Source organism: Psittacula echo (assembly GCF_963264785.1).
Source record: "Psittacula echo genome assembly, chromosome: 1".
Lineage (NCBI taxonomy): Eukaryota > Metazoa > Chordata > Aves > Psittaciformes > Psittacidae > Psittacula > Psittacula echo.
The window spans coordinates 114,433,153-114,454,048 of NC_137735.1; the positions used below are offsets into that span (position 1 = coordinate 114,433,153).

The 20,896-nt window shown below is 34.2% G+C and overlaps 1 protein-coding gene across 5 annotated transcripts in view; it reads left to right on the top strand.

The window, feature by feature from the left end:
- Nucleotides 1-20,896, top strand: part of ANKS1B (ankyrin repeat and sterile alpha motif domain containing 1B) — a gene marked incomplete at both ends in the record, with an annotated part of 478,018 nt that overhangs the window by 169,657 nt on the left and 287,465 nt on the right. For all 5 annotated transcript variants that reach the window (XM_080616729.1, XM_080616728.1, XM_080616730.1 and 2 more), the window contains one exon: nucleotides 7,999-8,179. In XM_080616729.1, coding sequence (XP_080472855.1) covers nucleotides 7,999-8,179 — 181 coding nt within the window. The remainder of the gene's footprint in view (nucleotides 1-7,998; nucleotides 8,180-20,896) is intronic.

The window sequence follows — 20,896 nt, forward strand, 5'->3', positions numbered from 1 at the left end:
CTTTAAAAAAATTAAAACAAATAATTAAATGGTATACTCTCAATGTCATTAAGAGGCGGTTATCTATTCATCAATGCATGACTGAAAATAGGACAGATATTATGAAAATCTGTTATTCTGAAATACTAAGTACGAATCACAAGAAAAAAGGTCTGTGGTTGGAATTGTCTCACAGGACTGATTTTTTCCTGCCCTGTATTACCACAGAATTAATAGTAGAAGACATATAACAGCTCCAGAGGAGGACTTTTTTAAAAAAAAATTTCCTTAGAGCATAATGAATGCTCTGTGACTACTTAATAACAACATTAACCAAAATATTTTTATAGAGATGCATTGTAAAAGATCTCCTTTGACAAGTAACTATAAAACATAGTTTTATTTAGATTATTTTAATTAGAGCTGAGATAATATGAAAACATAAACACATCTACCCAATACACAGTACTAATGAAAATAGCAAACAGTATGTGAGAGTGCATTTAATTATAGTTCAACAGGATACTGAAGCAAAAGTAAAAATTAAAGCAGAACACTTTTTATTGTCAGGAGCATTTTGTATTAAAATGTTACTTCTACATGCACGTTTTTGCTTGGTTGAAGTTTCCTGATTCAATATAAGCACAAATCATACAGAAGAATAGAATATTTTTAATATCTGAACTTGTTACAGACCAAATTGTTGAAATATTGAGCATAAAGATAGTTCACTGAAAGGTAGGCATGTACATCTCCACTAGTAAAACAAGCTTCTGAGCACTGGAAGGTTGCATCTATACTGTTGAATTTTTAACACAGTCCTGGGTATAATTTTGGTCCTATACTATTCTCTCTCTCCAAAGTATCCACTGTCAGGCCTGGTTTGGAATTTGAATGGGCCAGGGATCATTCCTCATAGGTAATTCTGCTTTGAATACCCTGCTCTGAAGGCTAATGAAGTTTAATAGTAGGGGTGTGAACCAATCCATGACAACTGCCCTGCCTCAGTACATATAGTGCTTGGAAACAGCAACACACTGAGAACCTGGAAGATTAAAGCCTTTCTGTAGTGCTTTGATGGGTATCTCACCAGATTCCTTGCATTTTCCTTTGCTTCTGTGTAGCACTCAGTGGTTTTGAGCACCTCAGGTACCGAGTAATCCTGTATCATCATCCAAAAATGCACCAAATTTTCATACATTCATACATTCAACTTAGAAATCAGTCATCACCTTGACCCTTCAAAATTGTTAATATACAAATGTAATGATATAAACAATTTTCATAATCTGTAGGTCAAGATGAGATGTTGCTAACAGTTGGAAGTTGAGGGGGTTTTTTAAGAAAATAGCCTTACATCCATTTTCCAACTGTTTCAGTGAAAATAACACTGTTTTTTAATATTTGAAAGTTAGAATTTTTTTGTAGCTAAGGTATAAGACTTTCCTCTTATTTATCAAATCTATCTCTTGCAATTTGAGCTCATTTCAAGCAATGTTTTCCCAGGATAGGAATAATGGTGTATCTTCAAAATCTAGTCACATCTGTCAAAGAGGAAAACTGTTTCGAAATTATTACGTTTTTTAGCATTCAGAACTGCTATACTTCACAACCCACAGCTGCCTTATTGTTCCAATTAAAATAAAAGTAGAAGCCAAGGAAAATAGAAACTGGGAGATCTCTTTTTTCCCCCTTATTTATTTCTAGTCTGATTTGTCATCTGAGACAAGACCAGAGGTGGAAGATGGAAGGGGGCAACAACCCCTCACCTTTAATTACATACTCCAGTGGAGGACTTGTAAAGGAGAAGTTAATATAACATGCACAGAAGAAAACAGAACCATGGGAACAGAAAGTACTGTGGTTATATGGTACCTAGAATCACATTGCGTGACTTCCTGACCATAGGCTACAGGAAAGAGTGATCTGTCTGTGCCATCCTTGAGCATGTCACTAGCAGTGAAGTGATCAAAGTATGCCAGTGGGCCATGAGATTACTGTGAAAAAGTAGGAACTTGTTGCTCATGCAGGATGCAAGATGTGTCTTTCTTTAAATTAAAAATCAAACAGAAATTTCTAAGATGTTGGCACATTAAAAATGAATTTTGTTTTAAAATTCACTATGCTTTTACTAATGAAAACTATATACAGTTAAAAACCAGATAAACATTTTTTTTGTTTATTTATTTATTAAATTTCCATGATCTTGTAAGGTCCCTGTTGTGGCTGCTTGGGCCGTATTTGTTGCCAGCCACTGTGTAATTTCTGCCTTCTGCTTTTAAATTAAATTAAGATGCTGGGAAATAAAAACAAGAATGTCGAGATGGGTGCTGAAACTGCCTCTATTTTATTTTTTATTGTAGTCATAATTTAAGTATCTATAAAATGAAAAAAAGAGAAAATTGTATTACCTTATTAAGACAGAACATCTCTTCAACTCATGTAACACGAAATTTTGAGGCTTGACAGAATAATTAATTCAGGAGTCTAGTAATAGTTCAGTGCAGTTTTTCACTTCTAGGTGACATAGATGAATCAAACCTATATCCATTGTAATCTTCAGGTTTTGCAGTTTCAAGGCTACTTGATCATCTTAGTTCAGATCCTTTTATTTGGATAACTTCTGGCAGCAGCATTGACTAACAAAAATGTATCAGGCCCGTTGATTTCTGCAAATCAAACCTGAGGTACTGGATACAGGAGTAGGTGAAGAAGCCTAGTTTTTTTACAGGCTGTTTTACCAAGAAAATTATGAATGTTATGGGATTTTATATAAGTGCACATGAGCAAAAGATTCAAAGAGATGGTATGTTGGGATGTTGAGGCAGAGGATAGAAGACTGAGAAACCATAAAAGTGATGTGAAAGTTGTATTTGAAAGGGATGACAGAGGTTAAAATCAAATTCATTAAAGTACAATGAGAGGGTTGTAGTGACTGATAAAGCCGGTGGGAGATAAGACGGTTACGGAGTTTGAGAGACCTTGATGACAAAACCACAGAGAAGCAAGTTTTGGAAGACCAAGTAGAAGTGGAATCAGCTAGGATACTGTCAAGAGTGGTTCAGAGTAAACCAAGTTGTTTTCAAGGGAATATAATAATAGATAGGAGAAAACTGAGAAAAAGCAAGAGGTAGAAGGGAAAATGAGTATGTACAATTAGAATCAGATCTTAGGAAAGAAGGAAGCTGGAGAAAGGAAAATTTCTGAAGTAGGCGTAAATTGATCAGGGAATGAGAAGAATGGATTCATCTAGGCTGGTACCAAAATGAGGGATTTATATGGGAACATGGCACACCCATACAATGTTGTATATGTGAGATGAGCCTGAGGAAGGGGCTACAGAATTTTACTTTCTTTGCTAAGTCTGCATTTTATGTAATAGCTAGAATTTGAGAATGTGGGTTCAGTTCTTTATACTATCGTACATTTTCTGCATGGTATAACAAAAATGAAACCAGTTTTTACGTTATGCAGGACAGCTGGAATTTGTCAGGAATTACTAAAATGCAGAATTTCCTCAGGCTCATTGGGTCTTAGTGGTTTAATAAGCCACACATCTGTCCATTGGGAGAGCTCTATACCCTAGTTCAGCATCTGTAAAATGGGGCTAATAGCTCTGCCATAGTGCAGAGGAGTGTTGTGAGAATTAATTCTTTAAAGGCTGTGATGGTGCTATGTACACAAATCCCAAAGATAAATGAAGGCAGAGTCACACGCTTATATTGCAGTACTTCAAAGCTGGAAAAATATTTTTAAGTTAACTGAAGAATTTTGCCTTACTGTCTCTGCTAAATGTTATGAGAAATATTTGAATAAATGCTTGTGTGCTTGCAGTGTTACATGGGAGTCATGGTACCATTACAGAATTTACATGCAACTTCCATTCATGGGAACACTGTAAGTCATTACTTGCCTCTGACAGTATGTGTATTTTGATGCCTTTCCTGTTTTGCAGTGTTCAAAGTGGTATCTTTCATTGACATATGTTCGTTACTGATTTAACATGCAAATATTTTTATTAGAGATGATTTGAAAGTTATTTAAAATGTGTTATTACAATATATTTCTAAATTTTTATTGGTATATTTTTGCTTTTGAATTGATAAAGTTTCTTCATTAGCCTGATTTGGTAGGCTGGTTTAGTGTTTTTCTGAGTCAGTATTATGACAAATGAAGTAATAGCCATGAAGAAACATTTTAAGCAAAATCAGTCATTAAGGAGGTTCACACATAACAAGTAAACTAAATATATGAACGTAATGAATAAAGAATATCTACTTAAGGAAAAATCTGCATGTGGCTATATGTACTGGGGTGAAATTAAGCCATAAAAATGCTACAATTGCACAAGGGTTGTCTAAGTGAGTGCAGGTCTTTTAGTTAGTACAAGGAAGACATGTAGTGGACAAAGCTGGCTTTGGTATAAAGAATGAAGGAAACATCATCTCTTTGGGACAGTTTTGTGTTTATATGATCTCCAGAGCTATAGAACCCTGACTACATTTCCTGGACATTACAGTATTCCATGTAGTAAATAATCTTAGAATTATTCAGGACCTATCAGGAGTGATCTTAGTAAATGTAATTTAGAAATGGCTTTGGCAGATGCAATTCAGGAACCAAGGTACAGGACTCCAGTAAGTGACTTGTTAGTTGCTGGCTACACATTCTGCCAGTAAGGCTGGAATTTGACTCCATATTCTAATACATGAAGTCTTAGAGTGTGTCTGTGTGTGAGCTACAGGTGGGACTAAAACATCTATGCTTTTGACTCTGTATATGTGAATCTCTGTTTGATTTGCATTATAACCTCCCATCATGCTCATGAGAGATGTGAGATTCAATTCTGTCCCCAAAATGGCAGCTGGAGGCCAGGTGGGGTGCCCCAGGGAATCTTCAGTGGTGACAGATACCTGCACTAGGGGCAGTGAACTGATACCAAGGTGACTAGGGCGAAGTGAAGTGTTCTCTGGACTCTATTGATTGTGTTGACTTGATTTCAATTGACTGTAATGGGAGCTTAAATATTTAGTGGAGATGTAAATAGCTGTGCTGTAAATTTAGTTGTTTAAATCCAGAACTGAATTTAATCCTAACTATAGATAAAGATCATTTTTTTTCTACAGTTTTGTGTAAACTGTACTTTAGAGAGACACAAGCAGAGGGATGCAGTCAACACAAACTGGTTTACTGTGTCTCTCTTAGCATATATTATATGAACAATTAACATTAACAACATAACATTTTACATGACCAAGCAAAGGTGCGAAAGGCTTCTCTAGCTATCTACAAAAGCTCAGATGCTAGATTCTTGTGTAATTATGTAGAAAAATTACTGGCACATGTTGACAGATGGACCTTGTTAACTCCAGAGAATGTAGCAGAAATGTTTTGTAGAGTACTAGAGGCTGCGTGAGGTTCTGTACAGAATCATTAGATTGGAAAGACATTAAACTGAGATATGCTTCTCTGAATTAATAATGTCAAAGCCCAAAATAATATAGGAAGTACTTTATATCACCCAGGTCAGCAGATGGTTGCATATTATCATGAACAAACAGAAAACATGTTTCTAGCTTTCCATAATCATGTTTGAAAACCACTTTAGACTTATTTTCCATCACTGACCTGTGTCTTCAGAACAAATCATAGCTATTTATTGATGGACACATTTTTGGAATCTGTGAGCATTTGTAAACTAAACTGATCTGTAAAAGAAGCTTCAGAACAGTCTGAGGTGGGTTTGTTTTTTGTTTGCTTTCCCCTTCACCCTCCTTCCACAAGACCTTGCAGATGGCTTTGTGAAAATAGCTTTGTGAAATAGCTGATCACCTTTAAGTTAGTAAAAGGCTATATGATATATCAGATGCTTCTGGGCCATCTCAGCTGCTCTTTGTGATAGGAAGTGTCTCAATTTAAGAGTAACTGGAGATTTCACACATCGTGTTACTTGAAGTGTCGCCTTTTCAACTCAGAGGCTGAAGTCCTGCAAAACTACAAAAACACCATTGCTTGGGAAAAGGGCCAGAAACTTGTTTCTAAAAGAGTGGATTTCTTTTCCAGTTTTAGAAATAATTAGGTCATTGATTAATTTGTTGTCCATCAAAAGCATGCAGTTTAGGTTTAATTAATACACATGAATATTTTTGATCTGATGAGAGAGTTATTTTGACTCAGGTCCCGAGCAATGGATTTTAACCAAGCTGTTTAATGTTGGAGTCTGTTCCTTTTTATTGAACTTTCCTATGAAATCATTAGACCTAGGAATCAGTCTTTCAAAGCAGAAGCTTCTTTTAATTATTAAAGTAAGTAAATCCCCTCAATAGACCATAGATGAGTTCCAGATGAATGCCTGAATTTACTCTTCACAATTTTTCTTAGTTTTAACAGGACACACTTAAACCACTTGGTGCCCAGCACAACCTTAACAAACAACCAACATTATACAGACCTAAACCTATTCAGGTTTTTGTTTGACATTCCATTAAAAAGAGTGAATTTTTAGTGAAAACAGTCTGGTTCTGCATTTGTAACACAAACATTGTGGACTCATAACATAAAGACTCATAATCTAAAAATGAAATAGACCACAAACAAAATTGAAAATTACTCCACTGGGATAGATTGTATTTTAACAGGTAGTTCTCAGTAAGGGATAGAGACTAGCTTCATGGTCCAAAGAAGATCTTATTGCTCCCAAGGCAACAATTAGACACTAATGATGCTAATAAGTGGCAAATTCTTGACCTTTACAAATATTCTGACCTGTTAGGCCTGGCATGCTAATAAAAGAAGAGTTAAAGCACTCTTTATGCTCTTTTTCTATTTACTTTTCCCACCTTTATTTATCTAAGACAATCATTCCTGAGATGTTTATGACTGTCATGAAATAAATATACTGACAGCTATAAACTTGGAAGCGGGGCCTCTGATATTTGGAGGAGATGTTTATTGGTTTAGGTCATTAGTCTTGAAGCATTAAGGAGTATGATTGGTGTTAGGATATTTTGAATATGGAGCCGTATGACTCCTTCAATAGACTATTTATCATGACATTGCAAACTTTCAGTGGTCTGTGTCATATAGTCCATGACATCAAGCACTAAGGTTATGCCTGTATTAATAAGTAGTGCAGTGTGATTGGAACAGATTTATGTAGTGAAAAACATTGTTGCTGACCTGATGTTACGGTATATAGATTTAATTGGTTTTTAATTTGGACTAGCTTTAATGTGATCCTATGGTCAAAAGGCCATAAAGAGTTGGAGCACATTTTGTACAATCCTGGAAGGTACCTTGTGGTGTACATTCACCAAAAATGAATGGGCTTCTCACGCTCTGAAGCTGCTCTGCAGTCCAAAACAGTCATTCACTGTGGTCAATTCAGAGGTTCACTTTGAATGTGAATAATACGAATTTTGAAAGTCGATAATACAATTGATACAAACTATTACAAAGTTTTTCATTATTCCATGAAAACTAATGAAGAAACTTTGATTTTCATGTATTTTTTAGAGCTGACACTTTTCCCCTCAGCTTTTAGAAATTTCAGTATTTGAATATTTAAGGCAGCCCTTTATAAATAGATTAAACAGCAGAAAGCTGCTTTCAAGTGATGAGTGCTTGTTATTATTTTCTAAATTCCATTAAACAGGCATCAGCGGTCTAATTGTTTTGCAAGATGTGCCCAGCAAGGCAGCTGGTGAAGAGCTCCCTTTCTTATCGAAAGATGATTGCAATTATTATATGCAAAGCTGTAAACCACCATTTTATTTTGAATTAAATTGATTAGAATGAAGACCTGCATTTTTTCTGATAAAGATTAATCCAGATTTTTGAAGGAAATTATCTCTCCACACCACAGCTTGGCACATGAAACGATTTTTGCAAGTATAACCTTTGAACCAAAAAAAAAACAGTAAAAGGAGAGAAACCCTAGTTAAATTTATTACCTGTCAAGTAACAAAAATTATGCAAAAAGTCTGTATTTTTCACTCTTTACTTCTCTTTTTCTTGTAGCCCAAGCAACGCACATCAATAGTATCTTCTCTGGAATTTCACCGAATGAATCACAGCCACAATTATTTTGAAATCAACACATCCACTGGCTGTACAAGTTTTACTTCTACTCCTGCAATCAGTCCAGCTAATTATTCCTTTGGATCTTTGGAATGCAGTGTTGAAGAGAAAGAACTGCCAGGTATAGAAAAAAAAGCTTACTTTGCTTGTCAGCAAGGCTTTACAAAGCTATTGGTCTTTGGGTTTATGCTGGAATTGCTGTTGTCTTTGGTAGTGAAATACATTTATCATAAATACACAAAGTTATTCCTTACTTTTTTCCTGCTACTCAACAAAGGATTCTTATATTCTGTGACCAAAATTATTAAAATATACTTTTTCTTGAATGTTATATTTTGAATATACCAAACTTTATTTTACAGAAATACCATGAACTTAGGTATTGTAGTTTTTGAAATTACAACGATTCAGGTAGATATCTACTGTCATCATTGTGTGGCCAGCATACTTGAATATGAATTTCAAATTGGGAAAATCTAATTAGAAATCATTAAGTAACCATCAGTAAAGATTATGAAGGGAGGATTTCTAAGTAACCTGACATTGTTTCTACATGTAGTAGTCATTGAATAGTTAGGGACATGCTTCAATAAAGCAGAACTTTGATATATTTGCTCTGATGATGAGTATAATAGAATAATAGTGTGAATGTAACTGTGAAGGTTTTATATGTATATAGAAGCTTACATAATAAAAATGCTTTAAAAAGGATTAGAATAGTTTCTTCTTCACAGACCAAAACTTCAAAAGCAATAAGGTGTTAGTAAACTATGCATTTAGCTGCTTCTGCCCCTTCAAATTTCATATGTGAGTTGCTTTATTTAGGCTAAACTTGTAGCAGAAGAGTGTAGTATTTGGGAAAGCGGATGTATTGAAACAAATGTTTTTGGTAGCTAGTTTATATAATCTGCAGATGGAATTATTTCTTTTAAAGGTATACTGTATTTAAGGTATAAGTAGAAGTAGATTAATATAAAAAACAATAGAAATATTGAAACTCAGTGCATACTTATCAATTGGCTTCTGGAGTTTAAATGAGATGAATCCTCTACATTCCTGGTTGGTAGGCTTTGAAAATTCTGAAAACTGTTGCTTTTAAAGGATCAAAAAAAATTAGTTTCCTAGTTAGATCAAAGGAAAACTGTTGTTAAAGAACCTTCATGAAATAAGCTGAGTGAGAAATCCTATCTGTTATTGTGAAGAAAAATTTAAAAAGATCAGAAATTATTCATATTATTTTTCTTGACCTTTTTCTTGGATTTTTCATTGGCTTTGAAACTAAAGAATGTGCTTATATTCATGGATATAGCAAATCTTTTCAAGCCTAACTGGAAATAATTAATTTGAATGGTATCTTTTATTCCTAGGTCTGGTGCCATTTGATTCTTTAGGGTTTTGGGTGGTTTTTATTGTTATTGTTTTTTCTACTTTAAATTCTATTTAGAACAATATCACAATTTTATTCTGGGTAGTTGAATGACACTGAATATGTCTTGATATTTAAAAGAAAAAATAAGAAAACAGAAAGAACATTCACTGGAGTTAGATAATGAAATTCTCCAGACTTCTAATGTTGTATGGTTTTTGTTAAATTCTGTATAATATCCAGATTTGTTTTACTTTTATCTTTGGTTAAATTTGCAACAGGCTGCACTAAATAACTTTTAATAATTGCATTGGATTTGGTCTGAAATTGGAACTATGATCTCATACTTACTAGATCTGCACACTTTTAATTTGTGGATGATTTGATTTATTGATTGAGGGGAAGCTCAATTTCCTCTTGTCTCTGCCTAGAAAGCTAAGAAAAATTAACAAAGGCAAAATGACTGAAGTTCTAGGCATCTTCTACAAGTTTTTCAAGAGTACAGTTTATGAGAAGTAAATTGTTAATTTACCATCTTTAAGTGACATAATTATAATAGAAGTGGAAACTGGTTTCTACCCTAGAATTATTTAAGTAAAATATAGGATCACAGATGAGACACAATCTGAGCCTGAATGAAAAAAAAACCCAACATTTTATTTTGCTCACTAAGGTCCTTTTGACTCCTTAAAAAAGGTGGATGGGTTGTAGTTCTGCAAGGGACAAGGAATACTAATGTGTAAAGAGAAGAGCAAAATCCAGAAAGAGCAGATCAAAACTGTCTTTTCTTTAAAATGTCTCTGATTCTTGTTGCTTACCTGTATTGTTAAAAGCTGAATTTTCAATAGTAAAGGTTAGCAATGAGCAGCAGAAGCAGTGTTCTGCTACAGCTTTTTTTCTGCTTTAGCTAGCTGTTGTTTCGCTGAAAGGTTCCTTGTTCCTTTTCCAGATCTACAGTGAAAACAAATACAATTCATCATATGTCTTGATTATAATCCTCTGAATTGCCAACTTGTTCTGAAAATTCATGGAAGACCCACACCTTAGAAGAGTGTTTAATTCAGTTATAATTGAGGATTAGCAGAGGGATTGGACTAGATGATCTCCAGCGTTCCCTTCCAAATCTGATGATTGTGTGATTTGTGTGAATTTGAGTGTTTCATTCTATATTATATTCTTGGACATTTATGTGTCTCATGTGTATTTTAAAAGCCATCATCAGCAAAAAGCAATGAATTATTTTGTCATGCCTATTGAGGTCAAGGGTCTTCTGGTTGACCAGAGGGAAATAATATACAGAAGGAACCCATTTTCATCGTAACTGCAGCTAGTAGTTTTCTGTTGCCTTCTTTGAAACAATCAAAATGCTTTTTACAGGATTTCTAAATCAGGATCTGCCATCTAAATAAGGCATTAGTATTTCCCTACTCAATTTCAGTGTTTTTCATGTTTTCTTTGGGGAAACTTGTAATAATTCATTATCATTTAGACAAGAGTGGGAGATGAATACAGTAAAATAATTATTCTGATTCTAAAAATCTTCATCATTTTACCGTTACCTCAAAAGTCTGCTACCAAACAAGAATCAATCTCTTGTAACTCTTGGTGGATTAGAGAAAACTCCTTTTTATATTTGGGGACCACAAATCTTCTCTTAGTGTCTGCTAATTCCCTACATTCCCTGATTTGAAACTGGGATCCTGATTTTCAAGGAGTGTATTTCTGTCAAGTAGAAAAACACTGACCTCTACCACAGTATTATATTATCTGACTGACAGCATTTGACAACCTTTGCTGATTAATTAGCTGCAGAACAGTCCACATACAATGGTAAGTACATTCTTTAGCTTTGGCATTGGATGGCCTTGTTGTGTAAACAAACGTGTTGCTTGCATGGTTAGTAGAAAGCATCTTAGTATCAGGTTGCCTGCAAGCAAAATATAGATTGTGTTAGTTTTGAACTTTAAGTGGTGGAAGAACCAACAAGTTGATGGAAACTCTTCTCTCACTCTAGTATACATAGGGCAGACTCTGAATGCAGCTTTGGTGTGGCCTATTTTCACAGCTTTATTTGCAGCAAAACCATGAACTTCATATAAGTATTCTCAAATTCAGAGTGAATGATTATCCTTTTATAGCATTGTATTTCAAGTCAAGTTGGAGATCAGTGGATCCAAATAGTAACAGCTGCTACCATTAAACTTTCTATACTAAAAGTGTGTCGACTCCATAGGACAGGGAAATCATTACTGAGTGTAACTCTGTCATGGCAAGATGGTAGTCATTTGCTTGATCATCTGAATACATGTTTAGTAGGTGGTTTTTGTGATAACAAAAATGAAAAATTAAAAACCTCATAATCAAGTGATGGTTTCATATGTGAGATGTTCCTCATAGAACTTTGACCATGAAGACCAGTAGATGTGCAAGATCATTCACTCCAGAAGAGGGCAGTCTGGGCTTTCAGGAAGATGCCTCTTTAATATCATAGCTCTATGCCTTGTTATATACATCCCCGAAGTTCTTTTGAAACTGTAAATTTCAAAGATTAAAGGCAGCAAAATTGTGGCCATCTTGGTAAAATCAGCTTGGCACAATCAACACTTGCAGCTGAAATTGTCACTCTGGATTATGTTATTTTTCATTTCTGCTTGATCAGTTAGAATAATGGATCTTTCTCTAACCCATATTAACTTCATTATGTCTTGTTGTAGTGAGTATAGTTGGGCTGTGATATTAAAAAGACATTTCTGTGGATATTCTTGTTCTGTTTCAGATCAGGAAATAGATCTGTACTCAGACGAATATGTGCAGCAAAAATGTCGACAGTTGTCTGTAGGTAATCTCATTGCAATCTTTATTTTCAGTCCATTAATATATTTGAATTTTCACTAAATTCTGTATACCGTTCATTTTAAGAGAGAATACTGGTACCTAAAACTATTTACTGAGTTTATTGCTTAGTTATAAAGTCTGTCTTCACTGTAGAACCTTAATGGAGCTCTTAATCTCTTTACACGTCTTGTTTTCTTACTATGAGTGAAGGCTATATCATTCCTTAAAATAACATAGAATGTACAATTCAAGAATTCTATCTTTCATATATGGACTTTTTTTCAATATTTCAGTCACATCTTAGGATTGTTCTAGAGGTGTCTTCAGATCTTTCTTTAAAGTAAATATTTGATCAAATTGTTTTGTCTCACAAGCCAAATTTTTCCAATTTTTCTGAAGCAAAAGCAGCCCTACACTTAAAGATAAGCTTCCAGTTTCATCTGTTTTGAGAGGATCAAGATATTCAGCATATTAGAATTAGACACTTTGTTCAGAGGTTGCTGTCTGTGCTGCATTCCTAGATAGAGCTGAAATTTATTCAGCTTCAGGAATGTTCCTTTATGTGATGTTAGTGAAGCTGAAGTAGGTCACATATTTGTCAACATTACTTTCTTATTCAAATATCTCATTTATTAAGATCTGATGTGAAAAGATCAAACTGTGATGTTTATGTAGACTCTTCAAGTCTTGTTTCTTCGATTATAAAATGTTTTGAAATTAATGGAAATGAAATACAAAATGAGAAGAATGTAAAGAGAAAATAAAATGTCTTTTATTGCTAGAAGGTATTCTTAGATGTGCAATCTGTTCATGGTAGACTTTATCTGTTAATAATACGTTACTAATTGCCAAAAGAACACATGGTTTTCCAGTGACAGAGAAAGGAGAAAAGATTGACAATTAAATAAGCATAATCAACAAATACAGGTAAATAGAACATTCCTATCTCCTGCATATGGATACCTAGACCTCCAGTGAGGACTCTCTGAAAAAGTGGTATTCTAAGCCTATGCCAACCTATCAGTGACTGAGAACTCTATACCACATGAAATGCCTGAGAAAGTCAAATTAAAGCCTTGTTTTCTCTGGTTTTTAATTTTCTTCATCATCTTCTTCACTACAATATAATAAAATCTACCAAGGCATTCTTTAAACTAGGTTCATTTGAGCCTTTTCGTTTTGAAGATTATCTGGTTTTTCCCTTCAATTTATAGTCAAGTTCAGCTGAGTGCAATTAGTAAGATGTAGTCAAGCTATTCCAGGAACTGCTACTGGGGATCATACTCAGCACTGTCTCAAACAATTTCTTTTTTGTTCTAATTAAGTTGTCCAGCAAATGTAGCATGATAAGGTCTCCTTATGTTGCCCTTCTTTTTGCTGCTTCTAATTTCAGCCTTTACACAGTCATCCAAGGTAAAGATACAGTCTGTCCCAAAGGAACAGAGAAATTTAGGGTTAATTAATATTATAAACTTCAGTTTGCTAACTGCTATTGTCTTAACATCTTTCAGTTTTAAAACAACATGCTTCATGAAGCTCATTGTAATTATATCTCACTGTTACAAATATGGCAACATGCAGTGTATAAATAATGTCCAAAAAATCTGACAGCAGAAAGATCAAGTGAGGTGATGCCTGGAAAGCTGTACATGAAACTCACTCCTATCCTTCCTTTCAAAAGCAACACATCTTTTTGCAAGAAACTGATCTTCTGTACTAGTGCTTTCATAAACTATAATCTGCGGTAAACCCTAAGTCCCATGCCAGCTGAATTTAAAAGTAGTATTGTTTGAGATAGTTTTATTTTTCTAACTTCATGAGTGTTACCTAGCTCTTCAGTAATGCCTATATATTGTTATATTTCAGTCTTTTCTCAGGCTTAAATGAATTATCTGCACTAAACTCAGTAGCTGTTAGTATGAACTTGCTTTCCAAACACAGTCTTACATGTCACTAACTGTGGATACTCTGACTGCTAAATCAACAGTAAACTAATATGAAAATAAACCAATTTGATGCAGGCATATTGATAGAATAGAACTGCACATGGGTCTCTATTCCTGCTGTCAGATGTAGCATTGGATGTGTTAATAAAACAAGAAATGACATGAACAGCTAATCTCTTTTCAAATTAAATTCTGAATCATCTGACCACATGTGGATAGGCATGTGTTGAGCAATGTGCTAGCTATATTTTATTCAGATGGCTGCTTTTGAGGATTTACTCTTGCTTTACTTGCTTACTCTGAATAAAGTCAATGAGCAATTGTTGACATTACAGTGGAAAAAAAATTCCCATGTAATACATAAAATACATTCGCTAGTTTTGAAAGCCTATATTCTTAGCCCTCAGGCTAAGGCAAGCAGGAAAGCAGGAAATAGAGTAATGCTGTGATGATGCCGGAGATGAGAATTTCTTAGGGACTGTCCTAAAATTGGGGAAGGTTTCCCTTAGAGTGATCCTTAAGAATACTACACCTTACACTACAACCAGCTCCAGGTATCAGCTATTTCTTTGACTTTTTTTTTCCCACTTGAAGTAAACATAAAGTGAGGTATGCATGTTTGTATACATGTCTGTTTGCACTATTAAAATCTATTACGCTTCATTTAGTTGCCCGGTCCTCCTATTTGTGAGATAATGGAAAAGACATATAACAGTGGTTCATCACATTGTAAAATGTTTTCCTGAAGGAACATCAGATATTACAACAGTAATCCTATAAAGATTTTTGTAAAAAGCTGCTTTGGAGGAGCAGGTTACAAATGCAATTGTTAGAAGCAATATAATTGATGGTTTTAATTATATATATCTGATGTGCATTTTTCCAGTTACAATAATTATCCTGACAGGTAAGGTCAAAAGAAAAAGTATTTTCTGTAATGTTGAATTTACAATTCCTGGCCATTTCTAGAAGCACAGTAACTATAGGAAATACTAATTTATCTGAGTGTCATCTTAGTCAATTCTTTGCTTTGCTGTTTTTTGTTTGTTTGTTTTCAGTTGTTTTTTTTTTTTACTAAGCTGCAAATATGACAACTTCTTAACTTGTAGTGGGACCCTTTGCAGAGACAGATCATTTTAGTCTTTAGGCTGTCAGGATGTCTTGTTTTGTTCCCTTATATTTCTTTTGGACATTTTCTAAATATGTGAACAGACCAAGCTGTGGAGGGGTCCTTCTGAGAACTTCAGTCTGAATTATCATTGCAAGATGAGGGCCATTAGAAAGAAACATTAGGATGTTTCAGTCTTCACAGTATTGTTTGTGGTACAGTTTTCTTTCACTTTGTAAATGCATTTAAACCGATTGTAGCATTATTTAGAATATTCTGTTTACATTTCAATCTACTTTTCTTTTCTTGTTATCATGTCCTTTTATTTAATTGCTTTTCTTCTTCTTCTCCTTACCAGGATGTTTGTATCTTTTAGAAAAGTTTCAACTTACCAGCTAGATTTCTAGGTCCTATGTAGGAGTATTAGAACTGAAGGAAATGCTAGAAAATGCCTGTTTTTTAAAAAAGAGCTAAGTCTTCAGAGCATACTTAGTGACCTCCAGTTAAAAAACAACCAAACAAACAAGACCTCTCTGTATTACATACCAACAAGTAACAAAGAATTTTATCTGTTTTCCTTTCACCCAAGATCATCCTAAAATAAAAACAATTTTTATTTCTTTCTTACTCTCTGTGCATGTAAATAAACAACATCTTTCTCTGTTTGCTGTTCCTTGTTGTTCTATTGTAATGCTACTGTCATTTGCTGTAATAAATCTATCTTTTTATGTTGTTCTACATTGTATAAAAAGAATGGCTTATATGGGTCTGAAAACAAGTATTCTGTGCCTTTGGTGAATATCCACCACTAGGTAAGAGTCAGTCTTACTCATTAGCTAATTAACTAGGTATTTTATAACCAGCTTTAGTTGAACAATGTAGAAGAGACACCTATCAGAATACATTGGAGGAGGTAGTATTCTTGCAGAAAATGAAAGTTTGATGCCATTTAGTGAAAGGAGAAAATTGAACCTAGATCTCCCCCATTCTGGAATAGCCTCTGTAATTTTGTCTAAAATGGAAATGATAACATGTTTTGCATAATTTTAATTCTAGCCGTGAATGCCTTTTTTTCTTCAGCAGTAATTAGTCAAGAAATCTGAGACGCTTTCACAAATGGTTTAAGAGTGACTAAATAGACCTTATTATAAAGCAAGATGAAATATTTAAGTCCTCTAAAACCATTTAACTCTGATTTTTCTTTTTTTTTCCCCTATGTTATTGAATAACTTTTATACAGTAGCTAGTTTGATAGTTTGTAATTAGAGAAGGATTCAAAATGGTACTGGCAAGTTTGTAAAAAAATTAAAAATATTCCTTTCTGGAGCATTTTTATGCTTCAGTAGAGAAAAATAGTTTGCACAAGATAGAATAAATAATATAAATTGAAAATGTGAAGAGGTTTCTTTGAAAATCTGTAGAAATACTTTTATGTTATACCTAATTTGGTCTTGGTCGTACAAGTTCTGTGTATGAGTGTTCATTTTGTAGCTCTAATTGTAAAGTTGGTAAAGTGAAAGGATTTTTTTTTTCCTTTTTTTCCCCCCATTTCTACGTTTTAGAGTGAGAGACTCATCTCTTAGGGTTATGCAGAGGATTCATTAAGAGTTTGGACTTAGATGAAGAAGATAGAGGCAGATGGCCATGTCTGGGGAAGACACAAAGGTCTACTCTGAAAATATGTCAGAACTGTCAGAGACTCAAAATGAATAAATTCTCAAAAGTATAACAAGCCCAGAATAATATAAAATAAAAAGCATTAGAAAGGTTGTCCTGAGTAAGAACGAGATTTTATCTACCCTCTATCATATTTGACAATAAACAAATATAAATGCCTTTGGGAAATGTGTAATTGAAAGAAAAAAAAACCCAGATCATTGTGACACCTCTTCAAAATGTCATTACAGCCTTCACATAGTTGCAGGCCAAGGTCCTCCTAAGCCCAGGGTCCCCCTGGATACTTCCCATGTGTCATGAAACCTTAGCAGATTTATGTTCTATGGATTTATCCATTCTCCTTTAAGCCCACATGATTTTTGTACCCACAAAATGTTTTTGCAGTGAGTTCCACACTTAGCCAAATATCTAAGCCCCATGAGGAGGTTGCACCTTTTGTTCCAGTCATATAAAATTCAAGAGGCTGAAAAGAGGATCTGTGCTTATGTTCTAGAGCTTTCATTTGTGTGACTTGCACTCAACAGACTGTGACACCAGCTGATGCAATTTTTCTGCATTTCAGCAGCACTGTTCATAGAATTAAGATTCTTAATTCCTGAAGCATAGAATCATTTTCTTTTGGATCATGGCTTTTTTTTTTTTTCTAGTTACAGATATTTTATATCAAAAGAAGACCTTTGTTAAATCATTTGAAAGAAAAGTCTTATTCCTGGTGTTGTTGGTGTTTCATAGAGCTTTCAAACAGCATTAGTGGCTGTTTCCTATTTGTACATTTACAGCACTGAAAGTATTGAAGACTTAGCAGCAGCATTATTTATGTATGTTATTAATATTTAATTCATGCTGAAGTACCCTGTTAAGAAAGAACTCTGTGTCGATCTTGTACAGCTCACAAGCAATAATATTACTCATCTCCTGTATTTTTTTTTTTTTTTAAGACATTATTTAGGCTTTGCTGTCTCCAGACATATCTCATAGGAATGCCAGCATTCCCTATAATCCTTCATCTCCACAATCTATATTGGCAGCAGTAGAGGCAACACACATCTCGTGTCATCAAAAAAACCCAAATATAGACTTCTATACAGCCTTACCAAGCAGTTTGTGTCATACTTGTGGTGATCAGTTATTCGCAATGCTATTTGCAGTCTCTTTCTTAATGTATCAAGTAGCTTGTAGCTTGGATAATAAGATCCATGCTTCTGGTATCAGTGAGGCTTTACATGGCCGCAGACCATTATGTTGTTGCACAAATGTTTGCAAGATGCTTACTTGTGAAGAAAGAAAATTCTCCATGCAAAACCTCAAGCTATACATGAAAACCCAAACATCTACAAAACCCAATTTCATCGTAGTATTTTTAGTGCCATTTTAATTAAAATCTAGTTTAGTTTAAATTCAATTTAGTTGAATTCTCTGGGGCCCAGTATGCTTGCTTTTCTAAAATTTAAATTTAACTTTTTCTTAGAATATAAAGATCCCAAGCTTTTCATTTATCAAGCTATCAAGGTGTCAGATGTATATACATATTTTTATGCTTGACGGCTTATTGCTGTTAATGCTTAGCTTACAAAAGCTATAATCAGGAGAAAGGCAGATGTAGGTTTATTCAGTTTTAATGTTCACTGGATTCCATAGAATACTATAACCCAATACCATAATTTAATAATAATTCAATATTTCAATAGAAATAATTCAATAACAAATGATTTAAAGTTATTTTACTTTCTTTTACTAGTTTTGGTGTCTCCCATAGCAGGACAGTGGGTTTGTTGTTGGGCATTTTTATTTCTGATAAATGGATTTAAATTATAAAAAGTCTACACTTACCCATGCAACAGACCACTAAGAGGCAGTTTAATATTGTTCTTACTAAGACAGAAGTATAAACCAGGTATCCTTCAGATGCATCCTGTATATCATATACTTCCTGGATCTTACATTGTTGTCTTAAAATGTTTAGTGGCACCTTAAAAATGGTGGAAGAAGAAATCATGTGTATTTTCTATTAAAAAGTCCGCAAAGTTATAGCACTCATATTGAAACCCATCTTCCCATTTAATTGTATCAAGAAGGAATGAAGTTCATGCGCTCTGAGATTGCTCCAGGATGTTAACCAAAACACCATAAATGGGAACTGTCAAGAGATTTCACAGTCAGACTATAAAACTAATGGTAGCTGTAAGCCTTCAGTATAAATCAGCTCTTATTAACTGTGAAAGAATCAGAAGAAAGAAAACAATGAGAAAGGAGAGATTTTGTATAAATCAGCTCCTATTAACCACGAAAGAATCAGAAGAAATTGGACAATGAGAAAGGAGAAATTTTTAATACTTTGGTTATAGAAAATGATCTAGTTTTCCTTTTACTGTGTCAGATATCAGAAAGAGTATGACATAAAAAGAAGCTTATTATTTTGTGTTTCGGAGATAAATTCCAGGAAATTAAATTGTTAAAATGATGAATATTCAATTATTTGAATCGTTTGCTGTTTATTCAAGTAACTCAAATAACCCTTACCTGCTTGCTAGACTGCTTGCATCCATCTGAAAAAGTGAGATGATACTCATAACTGCTCATCTCTCTCCTCCTGTAGATGTCCTATGACATCTTCATGCACAAGAAAAAAGTGGCACTGAAAGAGAAAGAAATTGGATAACAAAAGAAAAACAAAAAATACTACTAAAATACAGGTTGGCAGAACAGGGAAGACTCTTTTTCCCTGTATTACAAAGGTGAAAACATATATTATTTCTCTTGAGCAACATGAACTGCAGGGGCTATAATACCTCCAGCTTTTTCGCAGCTTAGGAAGTAGTTTTGTATCATGACCACAGAATAGTGTTCACAATTTTAGTTGCTTTTTTTTTTTTTTTTTATATTATAAAATTATATATGGTCTGTCCATCTATTCTTTCCCTTTTTGAATAATGTCCCACCTTCAGAGCTTACTGGACTATAATAATTCCTATAGGCAAAAAAAAAAAACTGATTGTGCCATTCAAAGCCAGTGGAACTGACAGCCTGTATCTTCCTACATGGACTGTCTGCATGTTGTCAGGGGAAGTTCTCCTTGGACAGTACAGCACTTATTCAGAAGTACTCGGAGAATTTAGGCAAGCAGCTATATTTTGGTGGTTTAACAAGTATCTGGTCCTTACCTCCTCTGCTGTTTTACTTGACAGTAAATGTTGAATTAATCCACTTCACAGTTAAATAAAGCTGGAGCACCATACCTTACCATCCATGCAGGAGCACTAAGAGTATATTTGTGGCCCGTTACTACAAAAGCATTGATGATCAAGTGACACATTGCTCTTTATCATGTAACCATGCTTCAAAAAAGAATGGAGAAATGTAAATATCATTAATCTCAGTTAAAGATAAGGTGAGCAGCATCAAAGTACTAAGTACCTTGCTTAATTTTGAAGAAAAAAATTGGGACAGACCTTTTTCAAGTTCCAGTCAAGGATCATTATCAAATTTAGGATTATTTCAGGATTTCAGAAAATTCTGAACTGATGGACTTTTTCTCTCAATAACATTCTTCCACAGTATAGCAGCAATTGAAACATCACCTATAGCAACAGTAGCCATGGGGAAATATTTTTTTCTCCAGCAGTGAAAAAGCAAACCACTATATGCATGCTTAGGACTTAGAAACCAAGCCTGGTTACTGGATATGCACATTCCTTCTGTTCTGTTCTTTTGCATAGCAAATAGTAAGACCACTCATGCTACTAAACACTATATTCATATACTGATATTGAGCTACAATAATTTTGACCAAAAAACCTCCCCACCCATCAGTCAATGTATAATTAAATTCTGCTTCAACAGATCTTGTATGATTAGAATCCTATCTGTAAGCAAATTAAGCTTAAAGAATTGATTACTAAGTACAGT